This window comes from Halichoerus grypus, chromosome 2 (genome assembly GCF_964656455.1).
Source record: "Halichoerus grypus chromosome 2, mHalGry1.hap1.1, whole genome shotgun sequence".
Lineage (NCBI taxonomy): Eukaryota > Metazoa > Chordata > Mammalia > Carnivora > Phocidae > Halichoerus > Halichoerus grypus.
The window spans coordinates 140833582-140859930 of NC_135713.1; the positions used below are offsets into that span (position 1 = coordinate 140833582).

General features: G+C 40.8%; 1 protein-coding gene across 1 annotated transcript; it reads left to right on the forward strand.

The window, feature by feature from the left end:
- Positions 1-757: 757 nt before the first annotated feature.
- Positions 758-25554, forward strand: FEM1C (fem-1 homolog C). The gene is made up of 3 exons (XM_036078985.2): positions 758-999; positions 1828-2561; positions 20895-25554. The coding sequence occupies exons 2-3, from the start codon at positions 2018-2020 to the stop codon at positions 22202-22204; spliced, it is 1854 nt and encodes a 617-aa protein (XP_035934878.1). The 5' UTR covers positions 758-999; positions 1828-2017; the 3' UTR covers positions 22205-25554.
- The last annotated feature ends 795 nt before the right edge of the window (positions 25555-26349 follow it).

A 26349-nucleotide genomic window follows, 5' to 3' on the forward strand; every position in this document is an offset into this window, starting at 1 on the left:
TGTCTTAACGTCATAAATTTGATAAGTTTTCCTCCTGCTCTATGATACTCTTTATTCCTATTAACTTTTTAGCTTTTTTTCATTTCCTGGTTTTATAATGTTGCAAGAGTTCAGGAGCTCGACCTTGTTGACTTGCGCTGCTCTGAAATTTTACCACTTTTCGTAGATTTTTACTTTTTAGAGTCCTTATTTAAAAAAAAAGAACAAGTCATGATTGGCAGCCTCCCAAACGAATCTTTTTTCTCAAATTTCTGTTTCTAGTGTTTTTCTCGTTTTGTTTTTCCGAGATCTAAGCGCTCGGTGTATTTCCACCAAAAGGAGAGAAGAGGGTAGTCCGAGAGCATTTACGGGTGCGAGGGAGTAATAACAGCCACCACCCTTCTGGAAGTTCTGGCCGTGAGACCCGAAGGTCCCGCAAACCAGCCTCCCGAAACAGGCGCGGCGAAGCGGGAGCGGAGAAGCCCGCGAGATGCCCGCACCGCCACCCCCACGGCCCCGGGTCGCCGCGTTACGGCGTGGCCCCGCCCCCTCGTGGCGCCCCGCCCCCCGGCGTGCCTCACGCTGGTGCGTCCTCCGCCGGGCTCGCGGCCCCGCCCCCTGCGGCCCCGCCCCGCCCCGCCCCGCCCCTACCCTACGCGGTTGCTCGCGGCGGCCGCCGCCCTCCCCCGGCCCAATGGCGCGGCTGCCGCGTCAGTGATGTGAAACCTCGCTCAGGCTCGTCCTGCCCCCGGCCCGCAGCCCATTACACCATCCGCCGCGGCATCCGCTGCAGCTGCTGTAGCCCGCGCAGACAGGGAGGGCGGGAGGCGGCTCGGCGTGGCGGGGCGGGGCGAACGGCGCGGCCGGATTCATTCCTGTGGGGCGCGGGGCATGGAGGAGCTGCGCGGCTGCAGGCGGAGCAGGCCGGCCCGGGCGGCGGCGCGGACAACGGTTTCCATTTAAGGGGGTGGCCCGAGCCCGAGCGGCCAGCGGCGGCGGAGAGGACCAGCCCCCGGGCAGGTAGTGGCGGCGGCGGGGGGCCCGCCGGAGCCCGGGCTGCGGCCTGAGGCGCCCGCGGGGAGGCCCTGGCGGGAAGGGGAAGGAGGGCGCCCCCGGCAGCGGAAGGCGGCCGCAGGGCTGGAGGCCCCAGGCTCGGCGGCCGCCCGGGCGGGGGTCGTGGTCGCTCGGGGAGGGGCCGCCCGGGTCTGGAGAAGGTGGCGGTGAAGGTTACGGAGGGGGCGACGGTGGTCGCGGGAACCTGCGATCCCTGGCGGGGAGGGGGCGGGGGGCATCAAAATGGGGCGGGCGAAGTTCGCTCCAAGGCGGCCGGATTTCCTGAGAGCCTCGAGTAGTTTTAAAGGAAAGAGAAGCCGTAGGGCGAGGGCTTTGGCGTGAGCTGGCCGCGGTTTGTTGTGTCCGACCTTTTTGTTCCTTCTCGAAACCCATTCTGGCCACCGCGAGGCCTTCGCGCCCCTGGCTCGCTCTCTGCAGAAGGGAGAGAGAGAAGCATTTCTGAACCCGCGTCTCTTGCCTCTTTCGGTTGTACTCTCCTGGGCGTGTGCAAAGCGAAAACTGGAACAGAGCTAGGCTGGTTAGGGAGGCGAGAAAACCGGTTGCCTGTAGTGTTTCAGTTTACCGTGTATAGAAGAGAAACGCCTGCCACCAAAACGTTTGGGTCGGTGTGCACCTTTTTGTATTCTTCCCCACCGTGTTTGGGTGGCTTGAGGAGTCCCTAAAGTATGCCGCCCCCATCCCCCGCCGCCTAGGAGTAGAAATTAAAGAAAACCTAAATAGTGCTTTTGCCTTTAGCTCTGGAAAATTCAAAACTGCTACTTTTCCTTTTTCTAGTTCGGTGCTCTGGTTGTCAGATGTTGGAAGGCAGTAGGACAACAGACTCTCCGTGGTTTTATATCCGTTTGGGGTGCGGCGATTAACATTGAACTTCGGTTCCTGTAACTCTTGCCTGTGTCGATAGAGTTAAGCTGGGGAGTTTTGCCTTGAAGGATAAAGAAAAGCGCAGCCTCTCACCTGGACATAAATGGATCTAAAGACAGCAGTATTTAACGCAGCTCGGGATGGCAAACTCCGGCTTCTCACCAAGTTGTTGGCAAGCAAATCCAAAGAGGAGGTTTCCTCCTTGATCTCTGAAAAAACAAATGGAGCCACGCCACTCCTGATGGCCGCCAGGTATGGGCACCTTGACATGGTGGAGTTCCTCCTGGAGCAGTGCAGTGCCTCCATAGAAGTGGGGGGCTCGGTCAATTTTGATGGCGAAACCATCGAGGGGGCCCCGCCGTTGTGGGCCGCCTCTGCCGCGGGACATCTGAAGGTGGTGCAGTCTCTGTTAAATCACGGAGCGTCTGTCAACAACACAACTTTAACCAATTCCACTCCTCTTCGAGCTGCCTGTTTCGATGGCCATTTGGAAATAGTGAAGTACCTTGTGGAGCACAAAGCTGACTTGGAAGTGTCCAACCGACACGGCCATACGTGCTTGATGATTTCGTGTTACAAAGGACACAAAGAGATTGCTCAGTATTTACTTGAAAAGGGGGCAGATGTTAATAGAAAAAGCGTTAAAGGTGAGTTCACCGTCTTCGTTTCGGCTTTCTAAGTGTTTGTCGTTATTTTCAGGAAGTCTGGTACCTCTCTTTAAGCAGTGGCTGCTGAGCCAGCCCACACTGACAGCCCTGTCTTGATGAGGTGTCCCTTCCAGCACACCCTTGTTGGCCGTGTCTCCGGTCTTTGAGAATATGTTGAACGCGTGTGATACAAAGACCTCAGTCGCGATGTTAAGGGGCATTTTCTGTCTCGGATTTGGAGTCCCTTCCAATTCCTGGGTTCCCCAGAGTTAGGGGGGATGTTAGTGGCAGTTGATCTGAGCCCCTAGGCTTGCATTGAATCCACTTGAGAATATACTGCAATGTAATGTATTTTTCTTAGCTTTGGGTTTTTTTTTTTTTTTTTTTAAGAACACCGGTGGAGTAGAAACTACTATATTTAGTGAGTCATTGTCTTATGTGTCTTAGCTAGGCATTTCGTTTGTTGTTCTGTCAGGGAAGGCCAGGCCACACTGACCTGGAGGGATTAATACCAGTTGAAAAGGAGAAAAGCTGTTCCCTTATTCTCTATTTATTGTGTGGCCAATAGAAAAACCTTTCACATAGAACATGTATTAAATATAGCAAGAGAGAAAAGAGATTTTAAAAACTGCTACAATCCTGAGAGCAAAACAAGGACTGGATTAGACAGACTTGGATTTGTTGGCTAGCAACAGTGTAAACACCTTTGTCCAAAAGAAGAGCTCAGGTTTACTGTTGGGTGTAATTTTCAGGGATTGTAATAAGCCTAAAGCAGCAAATGATAGTTGAGAATTTTGTTTTTGAAACTTTTAAAAACAGCTGTTTTGATCACATATTTTGATACTTGGAAACCTTTTTTCCCCCTTCATATTTATTTATACAATAGCAAAGTAATTAGCTGCCCCATTAAAAAAAAAAAAACCAAACTATTAAAAGTAGCCTACCTGTATGGTAAAAAAATAAAATTCAAACAATGCAAATTGATTGACAGTGTTCACAATGAAAAAATCTTACCACCCCTGATTTCTAGACCTCCAGCCCACTGGCAAGCTACTATTTATAAGCGCTATTTATGGGGTTTTGTGTGTCCTGGAGATGGTCTGTGGGAACATAGGTACACTTGTCTATGTCTCTTCCTTCCCCTTTCCCTTCTGTTAGTTGATACATACTGTTGTTGTTGTTGTTTAAACCTTGAATTATCTTGGATGTCATTCAATTCCAACACACAGAACTGCCTCATTCTGTGTATGCACAGTATTTCATTGTATGAATCTACGTAATTTATCTAGGCCCTGTTGATGGTCAGTTAGGTCACATCCAGTGCAAGCAGTGCTTCTGTAAATATTCTTGAACAGAAGTGTGTCTTTGCACACCTGGGTGAGAATGGCTGTAGGATAGATACCTATAAGTGGGATTGCTGAATCAAAGTGTGCATTTATCATTGTGATGGTGTCTGATTGCCTTTCAGAGAGGCTAAACCACACCATTATGGGACAGTACGTAGTTATTGGACAGAATTTACTGAAATTAGTATGGTCTTTTTTTTTTGAAAGGTTTGATATAAAATGCAGGCTCATTGTGATTTTCTGTAAATTTTTTTTTCAGAGAAAATATAAAAATCTCACAAAATGCCACTTAAGAGATAATCGTTCCAAAGATATTTCTGAATTTATTATATACATAGATGTATGTAATTTGATTTTATATGCTCTTTTATAACCTTTTTTTTAAGCTTAATCAGTAATATCTTTAATGGCATTAATTACAGCCCTTTAATTTCAGTAGCTGCATACTCTCCTAATGGAGTTTTCTGTTGCTTCTCGTTTTTCAGTAGGAGACAAAATGTTTCTGTAGACATTCTTTCTTAGACATTTTTTCATTTGTTCCTGATTATCTCTTTGAGGTGGGTTGTTGGCTTAGAAGACAGTGTGACATTTTTGTTTGTTTTAAACATTTATTCCTTGAAAGAATGCTGTTTTAAGAGAACAGTTACTGTTTATGTGACCATATTATTATCGGGAATGCTTTGAAATCATAACTAGCAGAGAGAGTGTTAAAAGGTATGGCTGTTTGTTTAGGCTTGTTGGATTTTTTGTTTCTTTGTTTTGGGCTTTTTATTCATTCAAAATACAGATTGTCGAACTTACATATTTAAGTGAAGTTGTTTTAAACTCTTAGGTCACTGGAGAGATGAGTAGTGGTACCATTTCCCTTATGGTTTTCAAAGTTGCTTTGTATACTCTTCTGGAGATAGAATGTGTGCGAGAACTGTCCTGTAAGTAGCTCATGTTCCTGTGAGCATTTTCCCCTGATGAACTGAATGGTCTCTAACTCGATTACCTTTGCTTTTTCAGAAGAATGTTCCTTTTATCACCATCATCATACAGCCTTGTATGTGAGGATGTGGTCAAATGATCTAATTCTAGAGTTGTTTTTGGTCAAATGATCTAATTTTAGAGTCCTTCCACCCCACCCCCAGCCCCTGTATCAGTATCTAGTACCTGTGCCTTTCAAAAAAATTACACGTAACATGAGAAAACAGTTTTATACCAGAAGTTGTTTTCAGATAGTCTCAATTTCGTATACATACAAATATATGTCATATATCTATGTTATGTAAATATGTGTGTGTATATGTGTGCAGTGCTTTTTACCTGTTATGGTCCCTTTTAATTTTGACAGTGACTCTTAATTAAATTGGGGGCAGATTAAAGTGTATATGCACCCTCCCCCACTCTGATCCCGAAGCTTCCATTCTTTGATAATCACTCTCTCACTGGCTCTAGATTTTTTTTTAATGGGTTGGTGCATAATAAAAAAGCAGGAACCAATTGAAACTGAGGCAGGAACACTGGCGAAGGATCTATCTGATAGAGCATCAAGAAAGGATCCCCCCCCACACACACACATTTTCGCCCTATCCAAGAAGTAGTAGAAAAGAGTGATGAGATTACGGATAAAATGAAATAGTTTCTTAGGGAATGGTATATGTCAGCTGTTGGAAATTGTTGTGCAGGAAGAAACCACCAGTAGATTATGCTTGGTCTGCTTAAACATCAAATGCACATGACTTCTGCATTCCATTACTTTTTAACAGGCAGTTGGCATTTGAATATACTATTTTAACTTTTTTTTTCCCATGACTTTTTAACAGGCTGTTGGCATTTCGAACAGGTTTTAGCCAACGATGGAATTCATTCCCTAATTCTCTCAGAGAGCACTTCCTGAGTCCCTCAGTGTACCAGGCTGTTACACTTTAGGATATCCAGAGCTGAGTAAGACAGCCTTTCCAGTCCTTGACTCCTTGCTCTTGAGCTCATGGTTTGGTCGGAGAGACAGGTTCGTATGTAGGTACTTAAACCATAGTAGGCTAAGTGCAGCAACAGTGAGTGCTTTCTTGTATTTGATTCTTGATAATACTTTATCACCGACCACCAGCTCGTTACCTGCGGGGACGGTGGGTTCTTTGTTTTCTCATGGCATTCACAAAGAGGAGAAAAACTTTGAGATATTTAGGAATACTTCTCCAGTTTAACACAGCAGTTGATTTTTGCAGCAGGAGAGTGGGTTGCTATTTAAAACCATAGACCCCAAATCAGAAGTGATTAGACAAGCCCATAGAGCTACCACATTGATTTCAGCACTTCATGGTTACGGTCATCTTTGGCTTGCTTTGTTTTCCCTCTTTTTTTTTTTTTAATGTTATTGTTGGATTCAGAATAGGATCTCTGGTAAGGTTGCTTTAGCCCTTCAGTTCTGCTTTTACACCCACATTCCATTGGGCAGTGATTTGAGTACTACAGACCAGTAGAAGAGCTTCTCTGAGTTGGGTTTGGGGAGACTGGCCCTAAGAGGACAGGCTGTCCTCCTGCATGGGTTAGTCTTTTTAAATACCCAAGGTAATTAGGTAAATTGGTAATAAGATAATCATTGTGCATTTTCTGTAGGCAAGACATTGTGTTGGACATTGTGGAGGCTTATGAGAAGATAAGGACGTTGCAGTGTGAATCTCTGCTGATGGATTTTAGGAGTGTGATCTTCATGGAGACATTGAACTGGGCCTTGAAAGGATTGTCAGGGTTCAGATCTGTAGAGTGCATTTGATACAGTTTTAAAGGTTTAGGAAATGGCATAAGGAAAGGCACATTGAGAACCTTGGAGGATCCAGGAAGTGGAAAAGTAGGCATATTTGGACCAAAGGGCACTCAGGACTAGATTATAAAGGACAGTGACTTCTAGGAAAAGGAGTTTGATTCTTTATGCAGAGGTAAGCTAGTGAAAAGTTTTCAGCTGAGAAATAACTGGGATTTTTTTGGGGGGGAACCCATCTAACTGCATTCTAATTCTGTTACATTGTGAGCTCTTTAAGGCTAGAGGCCTGGTGTTTGTATCCATGTGGTGTTAGAGTGGCTCATAGTGGGTATTTGGTAAATGAAGTTTGTTGAATGAAATAGGTTGGATTTAAGAGAGAAAGGATTATAAACTCCCTGATGGCAAGGACTGTTTTGTTGTTCTTTCACTACGGAAATAAATCCATACATGAAGATGTGAAGTAAGAAATTAAGGCCATAATTGTGAAGAATGAGCAGTACAGGTAGAACTCCAGAAATGGGAGAAATTCAGGTAGGCTCATAAGTAGAGCTGGCTTTAAAAGGGTTTGAGAGAGAGCTAGTTCAGGCAGTTTATTTGCCTTTTTATTATGGAAATTTTCTAATTTCTGCGTAAGTGGAGAGAAGAATATGACTTGAACCACTGTGTACTTATCACCTTGCTTCAGCAGTTACCCACATTTGCCAAGGTTTTAAAAAATACATTTCTCTCTCCTCTCCTTTTGTTTTCTGCAGTAGTTTAAAGCAAACCCCAGGCATGTTATATTAGTTGTCTCCCATAGTATAGGCATTTTAGGGTGTAGATGTATTTCAGTTAAGACAATGTGAAAAAGAAAGAAATCCCATTATTTTTTTTTACGCACTGTAAGTGCAAAGGAATCTCAGGTAAGAAAATCTCCCCTGTAAATTAAGAACGGTTGGTGTTAAGATCAGGGACCAAGAAAATGACCCTTGTCCTGTCAGTAGGCTCTTCTACTGTACGTGACTTTCTGTGTGTTGGAAGCAGAAGTTGTCCATTCTTTCTTGACTTTCCAGGGTTCTACTCAGCTGCTGGTCAACCTCCACACACCTGCTTTCCAAGAGTTAGAGAGAGGGACTTAAAACTTCCTTTTCTTCTGTGGTGTATCTGTGTTTGTTTTGATTTAGTAATAATGTTTAAATGACTTACTGGTTGAATTCATTAACATTTTAATCCCCCCTCATCAGGTTGCTCCTGCGAGTTGTGCACATTCGTCTTTGCCCTCTTGTGTCCCCGGCACACTTCTCCGTGTCCCCAGGGTAGAAAGTGTGTAGATTGAGTGCGGTGGGGAAGTACTCATCTCGTTCCTCTAGGCCTGGAGATTGGATTTTGAACTGTGAATCCTCACAATTGAACTGAAGTGGAGAAAATAAGTAGATCCTGAACTCTCCTGCCCTTTCAGCCGCACGAACTTAAGACAGAGGCTGTTTTACTTATTGACCATTGGGTATGAGTGGTTCCCTTGCTGAGTTCATCTTTATCAGATTTTCCTAGATTACAGTTGTTTCTTTAAAACACAATTCCGGAAGCCCTTGGCATTCTGGAGACGTATGCTATTGAGACATCAGGAATGTATGTGATGAAAGATAGAGGTGGGGAAAGGCCCAGGTAAAGAAGTCACAGGGGAGTGGCAAATCTGCCAAAAACATCTTTCTTCCCTTTGTCCCCCACGCTTGGGGAAGAACAACGGCCGGAAAGGGAATTTTAATGAAGTCTGAATTATAATGTTGATGTTTTGACATTGTGTAATTTTCACCCAATTACACTAATATTTGCTTTAGTCCTGATCCCTTAGCTCAGTTCCTCTTAGCCTTAAAATTCCACTAGATGTCAAGACCCATCTCCCAGGCACTTTCTGATTTCCCTTTGAGTCATAAGAATTCATCTTACCTCTAGATGCAGATGTTTTTAGTGTTTAACCTTGTTGTGAGCTTCAAGGGCCTGTGTTGTTAAATTTCCATATGCTCCGAACTCAGTGCCTTACACAATTAATGAAGGGAAGGCACATGGTAACCTTGGCACAGTTTGTATTTGATTCTGTTCTGATTCCTTTTTTTTGAACTCCTGTCCTTGAGTATCTCTAGAGTTAGGATATACACGGCTAAGGGAAACATCCTAAGTGGAGGAACCTTCTAGTGCTCCTTGGATATCCTGAAGTGTTTCTCTCTACCCCTTCTCACTTCTTCCCTTAACACGTACCATTTAGTTATTCCAGGAATAAAATACTTGGGATCAGCATTGTTCTGCAGTTGAATCGCAGGCCCCTCCCCATCTTTGGAAGTGGGCCTCTTACAAGTCCCAGCTACAAAGTTGAAGAAGAATGGATGGCAAGCACAGTAGGCTAAAGAGGAGAGGTGAGAATTATTTTTGTGCATTTCCAGCAAATCTGTTACAGTAAGAGACCCTTTAATTGCTGCTTCTAAAGGTCAAAACTTACACTTCTACCAGAAACACAAGTACTTTGATTTTAAAACCGCTTTGAGACACAATTCACATACCATTCACCCATTTAAGTGTTCACATTAGTGTATGTTCACAGAGTTGTGTGGCTGTCGACGCAACCACCTTTTCCTCACCTCCTCCCCGCAAAACCCATATCCAGTAATACTCTTATTCCCCCCTCCTCTCCCACCCCGAATGCAGTAACCTTAGGTAACCGCTAATCTTTCTGTCCCTATGCATTTGCCTGTTCTGGACATTTCGTAATAAATGGAAGCATAATACGTGGTCTTTTGTGGTGTGCTTCTTTCCCTTAGTGTGATGTTTTCCAGGCTCATTCATTTTGTAGCACGTGTCAGTACTTTATTTCTTTTTATTGCTTTAGTCTCTTTATTGTATAATCCCTCGTGTAGATAGACCACATTTACCCATTTATCAGTTAATGGGCATTTGGATTGGTTCTCCTTTTTGGCTCTTAGAATAAGGCTAATACGAATATTCATGTACAGGTTCTTGTGTGGATATAAGTTTTCATTTCTCTGAGACAGAGATGGAGGAGTTGAATTGCTGGGTCATATCGCAACTCTGTGTAACCTTTTTTTTTTTTTTTTTTTAAAGATTTTATTTATTTATTTGAGAGAGAGAGAGAATGAGAGAGAGAGCATGAGAGGGGGGAGGGTCAGAGGGAGAAGCAGACACCCTGCCGAGCAGGGAGCCCGATGCGGGACTCGATCCAGGGACTCCAGGATCATGACCTGAGCCGAAGGCAGTCGCTTAACCAACTGAGCCACCCAGGCGCCCTCTGTGTAACCTTTTAAGAAACAGCTCAACTGTACCATTTTACATTCCTGTCAAAAGTGTAGGAGAGTTCCAATTTTTCCACACTCTCACAAACATTTGTTATTACTCTTCTTTTTTGAGATAGCCGTCTTAGTGGGTGTGAAGTGGTATCTCATTGTGGTTTTGATTTTTATTTCTTCAGTGCTATGATGTTCAGCATCTCTTCACGTGCTTATTGACCATTTGTTTATCTTCTTTGGAGAAGTGTCTTCATATTGTTTGCACGTTTTAAAATTGGGTTATTGTTTTATTACTGAGTTGTAAGAGTAATTTTTATATTCTGAATACAAGTCCTTTATCAGATATATGATTTGCAAATATTTTCTTCCATTCTATAGATTGTTTTTTTCACTTTCTTTTTTTAAGTAAATTTAGTTTTTTTTTAAGAAAACAAGGGAAGTTAAGAGTAACAGAAAGGGAGTCAGATACACCAGTAAGAAGAAGAGGAACAAGTGAAATGAGTACTGGTCACAAACTTAATTTTTTTTGGTAAAAACTGAGGTGATTATAAAATGTCTCCCATTTCTTTTCCTTCCTTCCTTTTTATTGAAGTATAGTTGACACACAATATTGTATTAGTTTCAGGTATACAATGTAGTAATTTGAGTTAAACATATGCAGTGTTCACCATAATGAGTGTAGTTACCATCTGTCACCATTCCATGTTATTACAGTATTATTGGCTATATTCCCTATGCTGTACTTTTCATCCTTATGACTTATTTTATAACTGGAAGTTTTTACCTATTAATCCCCCTCACCTATTTCACCCATCCTCTCTCACACCCTCCCTCTGGAAACCACCAGTTCTCTGTATTTATGGGTTTCTGTTTTGGTTTGGTTGTTCATTTTGTTTTTTAGATTGCACATGTAGGCGAAACCGTATATTTGTTTTTTGCTTGTCTGACTTATTTCACTTACTGTAATACCTTCTGGCCCATCCATTTGTGACAAATGGCAAGATTTCATTCTTCTTTATAGTTGAGTATTATCATTGTATATATACACACACACCACATTTTCTTTATCTGTTCATCTGTCGGTGGACACTGAGGTTGTTTCCATATCTTGGCTGTTATATATAATACTGCCATAAACATAGGGGTGCATGTATCTTTTAAATTAGTGTTTTTGTTTTCTTTGGGTAAACAGAAGTAGAATCACTGGGTTGTGTGGTATTTCTATTTTTAACTTTCTGAGGAACCTCCATACTGTTTTCCCCAGTGGTTGCACCAGTTTACATTGTTTTTTTTCACTCTTTTGATGGTATTGGTTACAGCAACTTGGATTTTATTTTACAAGCTAATTTTTGAAATATTCAACTGTAGATCATTTAGATTTGACCTAAACAAGAAAATTGTTAAGAAAACACTGCAGAGTTTACTGATACCCTTTACTACATAGACAGAAATGTTTCTGTGGGTCAGACTGTAATCTAGTTGTACAGCACACCCTTTTCCTGCTCTGGCATCTAATGTTTTCATTTAGCATAAAGAGGAATGGTGAAGTTTCATTTTCTGTGTGGTGTAAAACAGGGCTGTGACCTAACCCTTCTTTTCAACTTATCTTTATATGACTTGATAGAGCTATTACATACTAAGCTTTATGGCAGATGCCTATATAGCAAACAAGAAAGTGAGATTCCTCCTCTATTTCCTTACTGCTCAAAGTAGCAAAGACCAGCAGCATGGGCTTCCCTTGGATCCACCCTAGATCAGTTGAATCAGAATCCACATTTTACTGTGATCCTCTGGTGACTGTGTACATTAAAGTTTGAGAAGCACAACTGTATTTGACTAAAACAAACACACACAAAACTTGAAGTGTGTGAGGACTTTACAAAATAGCAGAATCTGTTGAATTGATATTTCTAGAAAAAGCACTTGAAATTATAATAGACATTTTGTATTTGTAAAATATTTTACAGCCCTTGTGAGAACATTTTTGTTTCATTAAAAATAGAAATTGGGAGTGGTTTAGAAACTGACTTAATTCTAATCCTGGAGAATCTAAGTAATCTTACCCAATTGAGATATTTATAAATTCTGTGTTGAAGTTCTTGTATGATTTAAGTCATTAGTTGATTGGTAACAATCTCATGCAAACAATCACTTACTTATTAATTAGTCAAACCCAAACATCTGGTTTGGAGCGAGGGCACTCTAAGGGCTCCAACTAGTTATTACTCAAAATACTGGTATGTTTTGGGATTACTTATTTTAGGAAAATCTCACCCCTTTGTTAGGCACTTACACAAATCCCTATCTTTTATATGCCTGCTATCAAAAGATTGCAAGTCTCTTTAGAATTAACAGCAACTAAGATTGGTACTTTTAGATAGGTCTTCTTGAGAAATACTACCATGTTTTTTGTTTGTTATTTTACTAAGTTATTTTAATTCCATTATAAACATACAGTGTAATATTCATACAATACAGTGATTCAGCACTTTAAAACATTACCTGGTGCTCATCACAGGTGCACTGCTTAATCCCTATCACCTGTTTCCCCCATCCCCCACCCACCTCCCCTCTGGTGACCATGTTTTTGTGCATAAACACTTGGATCATTTCCTTCCCTTAGTATCCATCCCAGAAGCATCTCAACGAATATGGCTACTTTTTATTCTTAGCACTATTTCAAGGTTAAGTTACGTAGTTGAAAATTAATATATTTAGATCATACTATTTTAACTTTCTGTATAAATACTTTAACTGAATTAACACTTTAAGGACCATTAGCTTGATTTTTAAATGTCCATTTAACAAACATGTCTTTTGAGAAATCATGAGAATTTTCCATAATGAATTCAGTGTCAGAAATTTTATTTTTTCTCCAAATGAACATGTTCTGAGTCAGACACTGAGAATTGTATAATACAGTGTTTATTTTCTTCCTTTTTTTTTTAAAGGTGAATTATATTTCAGTGCTAAATAGCCTTGATTTCATCTAAGATGCCTGGTAGTATTTTTGAACTTTGTGTTCTATTTTTAATTGTCTTTCTCACTCTGAGGATACAAAATTAAGACATTATGAGGTAGAAATACCAAATCTTCCATCGTATTATGGAAACATAGAGGCACATAACTGAGGGAAAATGCTTGAGTTGAATATTCAGTAGTACTTGGCATATGATGTTATGCACCAAAAATCTAAATCACTGATGTTACTTAGTAAAAATTATATATGATTTTATTGGTCTTTGGCATGTAACTTAGCACAGACTGGTCACAAGAACATAGTAACTTGATTTTTAAATTCACCTTGTTATATGTTTTCACAAGAACTTGCATTTCATCCTGAAAGCATAGCTCTCTTGAATGAAACTGTTACTAGAGCAAATACAGCAGATAGCTGATTATCATTTTATAAGATGAATAAAGTCAGACTAATAATTACAGAAACTGGAACATAAATAGACTTGTCATAAAAGAAAATAAAGTTTGTGAACAGACATGGAAAAATGTCCTATATACCTAGGTACAGAAGTAATATAAATTAAAATTCAAAATTAATCCTAGTGCCGGAAAGAATACTATAAAAGTGGATCTTTTAGGGTGCCTGGGTGGCTCAGTTGGTTAAGCAACTGCCTTCGGCTCAGGTCATGATCCTGGAGTCCTGGGATCGAGTCCCACGTCGGGCTCCCTGCTCAGCGGGGGGTCTGCTTCTCCCTCTGACCCTCTTCCCTCTTGTGCTCTCTGTCTCTCATTCTCTCTCTCTCAAATAAATAAATAAAATCTTTAAAAAAAAATAAAAGTGGATCTTTTAAAAGATTGTCTAATTCCTGTGGAATGAATTAGAGATGTATCTTAAGCTGTCACATACTTGTGATTCTGTTTTAAATTAGGCATTAATTTTTTCATCATTTAATTATTGAAGTATAATTTATACACAATAAAACCCATCCTTTTTAGTATATAGTTGTGTAAGTTTTGATAAACATACACTGTAGTTTATCCAGCAGTACAATGAAGATAGAACAGAAAGTTCTTCATGCCCCTTTGCAGTCAACTTCTGTCCCAGAATCCACCCCTGGCAGTCACGTATTATCTGTCCTTCTAGGTTTTTAGGCATTAATTTTAATAGTGAAAATTCTGAAGCAGTGCAGATGTCCATCAGCCAGGGAAGTGTTTATGTGAACTTGGACATGCCTCCTTACTTGAACTTCTACCATAAAGCCATTAAGAATGATGATGTGTTATCTGTGGAGTTCATGTAGACTACCTACTGGTCACTTACCAGGAGAAAATGACTAAGATGTGGGAGAAAAGCAGGTAACAGTTGTATATGGACTAATTACAACTTTATCAAAACATCTATATAGAGAGACTGGGACCTGAGACAAAAATTATAGTTGCTTTAAAATTAAGCTTTTTGTTTGTTTTTGAAGCTTCTCTTTTCTAAACTTCGGAGGCAAGATCTAGGCTATAATTCAGAAGCACTTTTTTAGGGCTTTGAGGGCATATACTTAACTTGTTAGAGAAGTTACGATCTCTCTCCTAAGACTTTACTTTTTAAACTTATTTTATCCTCAGAAGCTAAGTTTGAATCACTTTTTCTGATAATCAAGTATTAACAATTTAAGGCTCTTACCTTAACCTTAGCAGTGTGCTAACTGCTAGTTGGGATATAAAGGAAATATTATATAGGATCTGTGTCCTTTAGGAATAGACCGTTTAGGTAAGAAAACTGATGTTTGTGGCAGTAACATTGTACTTACTGTAAGGTATTACATAATACCGTATTAGTTCATGTAATAGGAATACCCACCAGGAAGAGTGACACATTTATTCACCAGGCAGCCTCAAAATGACAAGTTGGTGTGGTATCAACAAGCAAGTCTCTTTAGGTGGCTGATGTTGCTGTTGAAACTTGAAGGACAAAAAGTTAAAATGGTAAAGAAGAAGGAGTAATATTACAGAAAAACGAAGAGCAGAGGCGTGGAGGTTGAAGTGAGCAGGCTTGTCCCCCGTGCCGGCAGGGACACTTAGGCTGGAGGGACGGGAAGCGTGAGGAGGGTCTCCGCCATGTGAATTGCAGGCACGGGCAACGTCCCAGAGGAGGTGTTGGCAGACTAGGGCCCAGGCGTCAAAGCCTGCCGCCCTCCTGTTTCTCTGCTGCCTGACAGTGAAGATGTCGTGTTTGAATGGTTGGGGGAAAAAATGGAATGAAGAATAATACTTTATGACACATGAAGATGCCCTGAAAGCCCTATTTCAGTGTCCATAAGTCAAGTTTTGTTAGAACAAGACCATCTCCATTCATTGAATGCATTGCCAACGGGTACTTCTGGCCATGGCAGAGTTGAGTGGTTACAGCGGGGACATTACGGCTTGCAAGACCTAAAAATACCATCGCGCCCTTTATAGAAAACGTTGGCCAACTCCTGGCAAGATTCACAGTGCAGCGTTCATGTTGGACACGAAAAATGAGGCTGGACAAGTAGGGTAGGCAAATAAGATCTCAGCCTTTTAAAATCCATTTCTCATAGTGCACCTTGTGTATGTTCCCACTAACCAAGATTAAGCTTTACTTCACATAACGTTTTCTGAAACTCTGGATTTCTTTCTCTTTGCCCCCCTGCCTTACACGGATCGTGCTTTGAGAATCAGTGTTGTAGAATTTTGAAAGCCATCTTAAAGGTTTTCAACTGTGGAAGCATGAAAGGTTTTGAGTTGGAAAGTAACATGATCGGTGGAGTTCCACTATGAGGTTTGGCTTATATTAGATAGAACTTACTCATCAGATTCTAGTATGACTAGCATTTAAAATATGACCCCAGGAATGCACAGTACACTGCAGTGGCGATTGGGAGACATGGGTTTATGTTTTACTACCAGTTTCCCTGCTTTTTGTTTGTAGAATAAGTATTTTCTCTGCTTTGCCTAGTTATGAAGATAAGATTACGAGGGGGATTACGAGGGGGCAACCGCTAATACATCAGATTCAGGAAAAGAGAAAAATGGTGTGCTAACATATGGATACCTTTTTTTTTTCCCCCCGGAACTGGATTTATTGAGTGAATGGCTATTTTAACTCCCTTCCTCCCTGTTCCGCGCCCGCCCCCGCCCCTGGATACCTTTTTCTTCTCCATTAATCTCTGCTTTTATGATTCGCTTCAACTTTCTCTGGGTCTAATTTACTGTTTTTCTCCTTTACTTTCTTGAGATGAAAACTGAGCCATCTTTTTAAAGCCTTTCTTTTCTAGGGTGCACATAGAAGCACAGTTTCAGCCACATCCCACAGGATTTGTTACTTAAGGTTTTCATTTTCATCCGGTTACAAATATTTTGTTTTTCCATTGGGGTTTCTTCTTTGACACATAGGTTATTTAGCAGTATGTATTTAAATTTTCAAATCTGTGGAGGTTTTTCTAGTGTTTTGTTGTTGTTGCTGTTGGTGTCTGTGTGTGTGTGTGTGTGTGTGTGTGTGATTTCTAACTTGCACTGTGGACTTAGAAGATAATCAGTGATATCAGTCCCTTGCTGTTTTTGTGAGTCTCACTTTATGGCCAGAATGTGGTCAGTGTGTGTATTCTTTCCTATATCCTTGAAAGAAAATGGTATTCTGTAGGTGTTAAGTCCAGTGTTCCTTTATATACCTCAGTTAAATCAAGTTTGTTCATTGTGTTCAAATCTTCTCTCCCCGTATTGGTTTTGTTCTTCTCTCCTGAGAAAGGTGGCTCAAGTGTCTGGTGCGGGTGGGTTTGTCTGATTTTCCTCGGAGTTCTGTTGATTTTTGCTCTATATAATTCAAACCTATGTTTTTAGGTAAAAACAAATTTGGAAATATTGTATCTTTATGTTCTTTTGGATTTTATATCCTTGTAAAATGTTTCCCTTTATCTCTAACCATGCTTTTTGCCTTAACGTCTCCTTAGTCTGATATCTTAATATCAGACAGCTTTCTTATTTATGGTTCCTTTTTGCATAGGGTATAATTTTTTTCCATTTTTTTCGCTTCAGCCTTTTTCTGTCCCTGTATTGAAGGTTGTGTCTCCTGTAAGCAGCATGTAGTTGAGTTTTACATATTTCTATTTTCAGTCTGACAGTTTGTGTCTTTTAATGGGAATGTTTAGTTTGCTTGCATTTAATGTAATTACTGATATATTTGGGTTTTACTCTCTTACTTTCTGATTTTTATTTGTCCTACCTGGTTTGTGTTCTTGGTCTCTCATTTTTTTGTCTGCGTTTGAATAATTTTTTTCTTACTTCATTTTTTTCTCTGTATTAGAGAGTATGTAGTAATAAGATGCATACCCTCTGTTATTTTAGTGGTTATTGTACTACTTCGACTTACCAAAGGAATAATGTAACTTTCTGAGTTTACCTCTGTCCAAGCAATGCAAAAATCTTTAGAATACTTTAATTCCAATTGCCCTCATTACTTTTATGCTCTTGCTATCACGCATTTGACTTCTGTATGTATTTCAAGCCCTGCGAGTCACTTGTTATTTTCGAAGTCAGTATTTCTCCCAAATTTACCCTTCTTGTTGATGCTTATGTCCATATCTCTGTGCTTCCATGTGGCTTATCCTCGTTTTGCCTGGAGAACACCCTGTAGTACTAGGTTTGCCAGTAATAATGGGTTTTCTCTTTTTGTTCTCACCTCAAACAGTCCTTCATTCACCTGATTCTTGCTCTGGGTATAAAATTCTCAGTTGGCAGTTATTTTCCTTGAGTGCTTTCAAGATACAGATACCATTCTGTTGTCCTCCGGCTTCCTGTTCCTGGTGAGAGCTTTGCCATCAGCTGAACTCTTGCTCTCGTGCAGGTCATTTCCACTTTTTCCTTGTTTGTGAAATTTTTCTCTTTGAGTGCTTAGCAGTTTTGCTGGACTGTGCCTCTAGGCAATTTTCTTTGTATTTCTCTTTCTTGGTGTTTCTAAGACTTACTACATTTATAATACTTTACCAGCTTCAGAAAATTTTCAGACTTTTATCTTTTAGGTATTGCTTTGGGCCCATTTTCTTCCTCTGGAATTCTAGCTTGGAGAGCGTTAACCCTCGGTCGTTCCCTCGGCCTCTCAGTGTCTCCGCTCTGCCAGCCTGTCACCCCCATGCTTCTTTCTGTGTATTTTCATCTGGCTGATTTTTCCAGCCACTCATTCTGTGTTCAGCTATGCGTAATCTGCTTGGAAAGCCACCCACTGAGGTTTTCAATTCTAGAACATCCATCTTGTTCCTTTTTGTAGTTTCCAGTTTTCTGTCTAATTCTCAGAATTGTTTTTTAATCTCTCTTACTTTGCTCAGCATAATTACTATTTTAAAGTCTGTGTCTGATGACTGTATGAGCAGTATCTTCTGTTGGGCTTTTCCATCAGCTCTTATTTCCTTTGGTTTTGTGTTGCGGTTCCTTTGATTGGATACCAAACATTAGATATAAAGAATATGAAAAATAATTTGGGCCCTAGTAAATAGATAATATCTAGATAATATTTTCTGTAAATGGTATTTGTATCTGCTTTTGGCTTTTGACTACTTTCACTAGCAATCCTGAATTTCTTTAATTCAGTGTTGACATGATCTTAAATTGGATTTTGGTTCCTCCAGTTGCTGGTCTGTTTGTAGTTTGTCTTTAAGTACGTTGCAGCCCTTCCGAGCTCTAACTCAGGAGTGTATGGGGGTTTCAAAGTCCCCTTCTTTGTGGGTTCTGGACTCTAGTTTTCTCCTCCAGCCCTGCACAGTTGTCAAAAGGTCCACTCAGTGTTTTCACTGGTGCTTCCAGAATCAGAAGAGGCCACTGGGGGAAGCTTCCCTAAATTCTGGACCTCTCTGATTTTCTTTCTTCTTCTGGATGTTGTCCTCTTTTTAGCTCTTTACATGCTATCAAACAGATTTTTAAAAATAACATTTTCAGCTTTTTAAGTTATTACTGGGGAGGGTGATCATATCACTTCTGCCATTACTAGATGTGAAAGTATTCTATAGGTTTTTTTATTTAAAAAAAAAAAAAACATTTTTCCCCCCGTGTTTGGTGTATTCTGATACAGCAGTTAGGTTAATTAAAAAACTGGCTTCTCTTGCATTCTCACTCTTGATTTTATGTGACCGAATGGAGAAGAATGCCATCTAAACCTCCTATTTCTCTTATATTGTTTCTTCCTTAGAGGAAAAGCGATTCTTAATTTAAAAGAGCCTTAAAAATACATTTAGTAATAGCTCTGCTTACTTGAGATTACTTTGAACAAGTGAACATTAGTATTAGTAGGCAGAAGTTCTGGGCTCTCTCCGTGCTTGGTTACAGACACATTGCTAAAACATGCCATCAGACACCATTCCATTATAGACCTTCGAAATCCTGAGTCAGAACAAATGTATGCAGGTGATCGTGTACTTCCTGTAGGTGTCATGGAAGACTAAACAGGAGGGACCTGTGGAGGGATTCAAGTCCCAGTGTGTAATAACTGGCTCTTTCGAATTTTAGTTACAGATTTGTTATGGGAAGTGTTCAGGTTTAAACTACTTTCTAACATCCATGCTGTGTCAGGGGTCCCCCAAGGCCTTCCCCGTATCTGGAGGTGAGTCAGCAGAGAATGGTAATCATGGCTAACATTTATTACAGTGGTGTGATAAGGACGTGCAGCTGGATCCTAAAGGGGAAAGGCACAGGTGGGGGCGTACAGGAATCTGTGTGCAGGCTTTTTTATGCCGTGTCCTCATAACAGGGGACACAGAGCAGTTTCTGCCCAGGGAAACCCATTAGGAGACTCGGAGCCCAGGGTTTTTATTGGATGCCGTTCACGGAGGCACCCTTTCCTGAGATACCCCAAATTCCAGGCTCCCAGAAGGAAAGCAGGTACTCAGCCCAAACTGTATTGTTCATACAGACAGTGAGCCCCCCTTATCATGGAGGGCGAGTTTTCTGAACAGGCGAGTTCTCCAATGGGAGCCGAGGGCCGGCCCCCGGCAGCCAGTTCTTTCTAAGGAAACCTACCAGTGTCGCGGGCTCCCGTAACTCTTCACTGCACCCGCGCCTCCGGTGACTCACTGTGGGAGTTTTCTGTAAACACCGTAGGTAAATATCAAAGGTCCGTGTGGTAATTCTTGTTATGATAAGTAGTAAGATGTTTGGCATTAAACTTCGGCAGCTAAAACACCTGTGTGGTTGTAATGTCTCCATATGTTGCACACGGGCTTTTCCGGATGTGCCAGTGTGTGTTGTCCGTTTGAATCCACGTGTGGGAAGAACAAGACAGCGTTGGAACATTTAGTACATCTTCAGAGAATATGTACAAAATTAAATTACAATGGGAAATAATCCATTACGAAAGGACACTTCAGATGGCTCCTTTTAAATTTCCAGTTGAACCACCCACGTGTTTTTTCACATTTTACTGGACTTGTTTTTCTCCTGGGAGCTTTCTGAGGAAAAGTACTTTGTCACCGAGAATTTGACTAAGACAGCTGAAGTTTATTTGGCAATCAGAAATATGGAAAAAATAATTTCTGACTCCTGTTAGACTCAAACTGGAGAATCTTAGATGTTCTAGATTAGATTTCTCGCTTATAAATGTGGAAGCTGACCCAGAAAGTTTAAGTGACTGGCTGCAAAGCTGACTAGCTGGTTAATTGCATTTCATCGCTTTTTAGTCATAGAATATGCACTTGCAGTTGCTATTGAAAAAACCCAAGAGGCCGTGGATTCATTTTGAATTTCCTTAGTGACTTTGATGATCTTTTCATGCCTAATTTGGTCATTTATTCAACAAACTTAGCAAGTATTTATTTAACCCCTGCAGTGGGTCACACTAGTTTTAAGTGCCGAGGATTGTTTTTTTTTCCTCATTTGTATTCAGATTAAAGTATGTCCCATTAAGGTCAGCCTGGAGCCGCCTGCTTTGTATGAGGTTCCTAGGCTACGTACATGTACTACATTGTCTCCTGGTCCCTCAAAATATGTTATCTCTTTTTTTCCTCTCCTTAAGGTAATACTGCATTGCATGATTGCGCAGAATCTGGGAGTTTGGACATCATGAAGATGCTTCTTATGTATTGTGCCAAGATGGAAAAGGATGGTTATGGGATGACTCCCCTTCTCTCAGCGAGTGTTACTGGTCACACAAATATTGTGGATTTTCTGACTCACCATGCACAGACCAGCAAGACAGAACGGATCAATGCTCTAGAGCTTCTGGGAGCTACATTTGTAGACAAAAAGAGAGATCTGCTTGGGGCCTTGAAATACTGGAAAAAGGCAATGAACATGAGGTACAGTGATAGGACTAATATAATTAGCAAACCGGTACCACAGACACTAATAATGGCTTACGATTATGCCAAGGAGGTGAACAGTGCAGAAGAGCTGGAAGGCCTTATCGCTGACCCTGATGAGATGAGAATGCAGGCCCTATTAATTAGAGAACGTATTCTTGGTCCTTCTCATCCTGATACCTCTTACTATATTCGATACAGAGGCGCTGTCTATGCAGACTCTGGAAATTTCAAACGATGCATCAACCTCTGGAAGTATGCTTTGGATATGCAGCAGAACAATTTGGATCCTTTAAGCCCCATGACCGCCAGCAGCTTGTTATCTTTTGCAGAACTGTTCTCCTTTATGCTCCAGGATAGGGCTAAAGGCCTGCTGGGCACCACCGTTACGTTTGACGATCTTATGGGCATCCTGTGCAAAAGTGTCCTTGAAATAGAGCGAGCTATCAAACAAACTCAGTGTCCGGCTGACCCGTTACAGTTAAATAAGGCTCTTTCCATTATTTTGCACTTGATTTGCTTGTTAGAAAAAGTTCCTTGTACTCTAGAACAGGACCATTTCAAAAAGCAGACTATCTACAGGTTTCTTAAGCTGCATCCGAGGGGGAAGAACAACTTCAGCCCGCTTCACCTGGCCGTGGACAAGAACACCACCTGTGTCGGCCGGTACCCCGTGTGTAAATTCCCGTCCCTGCAAGTCACGGCCATACTGATTGAGTGTGGCGCCGACGTGAACGTCAGAGACTCCGACGACAACAGCCCCCTGCACATCGCTGCTCTGAACAACCATCCCGACATCATGAATCTCCTTATCAAATCAGGTGCACATTTCGATGCCACAAACTTGCACAAGCAGACTGCTAGTGACTTGCTGGACGAGAAGGAAATCGCTAAAAATTTGATCCAGCCCATAAATCATACCACCCTGCAGTGTCTTGCTGCTCGTGTCATAGTGAATCATAGAATATATTATAAAGGGCATATCCCAGAAAAGCTAGAGACCTTTGTTTCACTTCACAGATGATAATCTGACTGTCGCGTCGCACTCTTGAAAGCACGGATCGCTGACAGTTGCCTCATACGTGAGCACTGTTGTGAGAACACCAGCATTCACTTAGCTTGATGTCCTTGTGCTGTCATTGGCTAAAGCATTAGAAGCATCAACTTTCCAGGATTGGTTTCCCAGTATTTAATATAAATATACCATATAATATATTGTTTGTGAATTATTGAGAAATGTAATGTCCTATTCGAATTTCTAAAATTGTCTGCCAAAGGCTTATCTGTTCTGGTTCTGTTTGCTGTTGGGCGTTTGGGACAGAGGTCACCGTTTCTCAGTGGTGTCTTTATACTTTACTGGTTTGTGAATTTTATACAATTGAAGGTCTTTCTTTCTTTCTTTTTTTTCCCCTGCTTCTTCCTTCCCTTGTCCAAGCTTCTTCCCTCTTTCCACTTGATTTATTTCCTCACCATTTCTGCTTACCGGTTTTTCCCCTTACGGACCCATGCTGGGTTGTACGCCCTTCATGGACCTGTTACCATTTGCAGTTACCATAAGTGCTTTATCTCCTCTATGCAGCGGCTGAAACTTGACTGTTGTCCGTTAGCACATTTTCTATGCAGCAGTTGGTCAGCTTCAACTCAAAACACTGTTACGTTGGTTACAAAGTTCATTTTTTTGAAAGTAGTACTCTTGGTAGCATGACCGTTTTTTAGAGCTACAGCTTAGCTCCCTGAGCTCAGGCTTTTCTGTTTGTTTGGTTTTTCTTCTTCTTCTTCCGAGGTTTCTCTCTCTAATCCACTGAAATTATTGTGTGCTAAATTTGGGAAACAGATCTCTTCTAACTCATTAACCCAGTTGAAATTTAGGTCTGTCATTTTAATATATCATGCAGTAAAAGGAAGAATCTTTACAAAGTGACCCACCTTTCATGCTGCTCTAGCGTTGTCCTGCTTGTGCTGATGATGTGATTAGGTGTTAGAGAATTTGCTTCAATTTAACCTCAGAGTTGATCACACAGCTTTAATGAGTCCCGTTGAACTATTCAGCGATCGATCACTTTTAGTTACAAAAAGAGCTACAGCATGTCAGGGGCATGATGCTTGCTGAGCCCGATCTAGGCATCTAGGATAATTAAGGTTTTTTGTATGCAATTTACTGCCATAGTATCCAAGGTCAGTAACAGTGTCCTTCCTTTCAAGGTAACTTGCATGAATTACTTTGGTCTCAGTTATTCGGCACCCTAGTTAATAAACACAAAAGGTTGCAGTGCTTCCTGTCCCCTTACTGGAAGTTACCTTTGCTCTGCTTTTCTTTCTGTATGGTTTTTTGTTTTGTTTTGTTTTTGGTTTGGTTTGGTTTTTTTCTTTCACACAGCTTCGCTAATGCCACAGAAAGGGCTCTTTTAAGAAAAGATGAAGTGAAAAGTACTAAAAAAAAAGATTCAGGTAATTATCCTTCAGCACTTTATTGTTATTCAGAATAAAATTTATGATGGCACATTTGCCCTGCAAATGTCTTAATGAAATTGTTCTGAATAAAAAGTTCCTTATTTGTTTGACGAAAAAAAAAATTCAAGTGTACCTGTGAGTTGAATGAGCTGGATCCACTTGGGTTTTTGCTCCCATTTTATCCTGAGGGTTGATGTCATGGTATTTACGGAGTCATCACTGCAAAGAATCACCTTAGATTTATTTCATCTTTATTCAGTAAACAAAACAAAACAAAAACTCGTGATGAATAGTAGTAAATATAAAAAGCATTAGACTTACTTTCTGCTTAAATAATTGAGGTTTAATTTCTTTTTTAAAAGATATTTTACTAGGTTGGGAATGGAATTTCACTGTCAAAAAGGGTGAATGGGAGATAACTGGTCATGGTCGCTCTCCAGCCTTTGGATGAAGAGGCTTTAAAACCCGTCTTTACCACGGGCAAATTTGGTGGAACGTTTGAGCTGCCACATAGATTAACCCGTTTGTGATTTAGACACACTTTCTAGAAATACCAGACATCAACATTTTGAAATCATTTGCCTCTTACCCTTGTGGTACGTATGCGTGAGCTTTTTTTTTTTTTAAAAGGAAACTGTATGTGCAGTAAATCGACACTAGTAGATCTCAATAATTTGGGGGTAAAAGATGAGCAACTGGATTTTTCAGTGATTTAATATTACCCCCCTCCTTTGTTGGGCGGGGAGAAGAGTTTGGTAAGGCACACCTCACACTACCTGACGGGTGAACCTAAATCCAACAACCCCAGGGCAGCTGAGGATTTCCTCCCGTGGCGTATCTTCCACCGCTAAAGATGGATCGCGTAAAACTGTTGTCAGTCTTGAGAACTGAAATGCCTTATTTCAGTTAGGACACAATTCTCCTCTGTTAGCCATCTCCCCAAACGCTGTTAGGAGCTCTTGACAAATTGTTTGATAGCTCAGAATAGTCCATGATTTTATTTTGGAGGAGGTTGGTTAATAAACGTGACCTCAGACACTGTTAAGGCCTTTGTCAGAAAGTATTCTCAAAATTGTTGACTGAATCAAGAAGATACGTCCGTGTGTTACTTTTTTTTAACCACAAGTGAGTACTCTAATACTTAATGAGCTACTTGTAGGCTGGAGTTGATAAGTTTTGATTATGTTTCTGTAAAAATGCCTTGTAAGGCCTGCTGAATTTTAGATGTTCCTCTATTGATCATTCCTGGAAAAGAAATGGTCATTTTACACAGATAAGATACCAGTCTACTTTATAAAGACAAGTGGATTCTAGATTTTAAAAAAGAGTCCTTTTTCTTACCCATAAACCTGACAGGGGCGTAAAACACCCAAATCAGCAAAAAATAAACTTGGTGCCCATTCTGATTTTGAAGTTAAGTGATTGCTGACTTGTAAAGCGACTCCCTTAATGTGTAATATTTTAGAGGACTCCCCCCCATCTACTGTGACTTGGGAAGACTCCTTAAATTCTATATGAAAAGGTCGCTCTTTAAAATCCTATCACCCAGCTGAAAACTTAGGTTGACTTTTACAGGTAAAATGATCCTTGTAATTATCGGAATTGTGGGGGCCAGATGAGATAATAATACCATATTTTTGCATACTGCGACAGCAGTGTTATTGCTTGGAATTTAACCATTTTAGAGTTAGATCCTGAAGAGACTAATTGGTCGTCATCCTTTTTTCATTTTTTTCTTTTTTTTCCCCCCCGCCTTCATATATATCACTAAACAACTAGTTTCTCCCTTTTGTCACTTCCCATTGTGTATTTTTCAGAAGTACTGTATTCAGATGCCAGCCAATAAATTGTCACATAATGGAAAATGATATGCCACAACATTCATTGTAAGGTTTAATAAAATTAAATTTGCACCAAATACAAGCGTATTTGTATTGACTCTTAAGATTTTATTTGAGAGAGCGGGGCGCAGGGGGGAGGGAAGGCTGGGGGCAGAGAGAGAGAATCTAAAGGAGATTCCCTGCTGAGCACGGAGCCCGACGTGGGACTCCCTCCCACAACCCTGAGATCATGATCTGAGCCAAAACCGAGAGTCCGATGCTCAACCGACGGAGCCACCTGGGCACCCCTCGTATTAACTCTTCATATTTGGTTGATGATGTCATAATGCTTGTGCTTCTGTTTCAGAAAATACCTACCTGGTAATTTACAGTCAGAACTGTTAGAGATGGCATGTATTGTTCATACTTCTGTAAAAAATGGTTTTGTACAGTTTGTTCTGATTTCTTTTCCAGTGAAGACCACAGAAACTAAGATACAGAAAGACTTGTTTGTTGTTCAGTGCATGGGAGAGGGGCTGCTTTTAACTCTTACTCTTGTATTTTAACTGGTTTGGTTTTAGGTATCAGAAGTATGTCATAAATACATTACTGTGCAGGTAAATTTCATCAATTTATTTCCACCACTTTTAAATTGTAAAACCTGGGTAGTCCTTGTCTTTTTCTTATATGTAAGTTTACTGATACAAAAAGTTTTAATAGGTCCGGAAAATGCTCCGGCTGTCATTTCTAAACTCTAACCATAAATTGAAATCTCCAGCTGTATAGGCTTTCCCTACTTGAATCGTTAACCTGCTTTACCAGTAACAAGTACAGACTTTGTCATCTTTCTGACGGAACCCTTTTAAACCTTAGTCTTCCTTACCCTTGGTTCTATGGC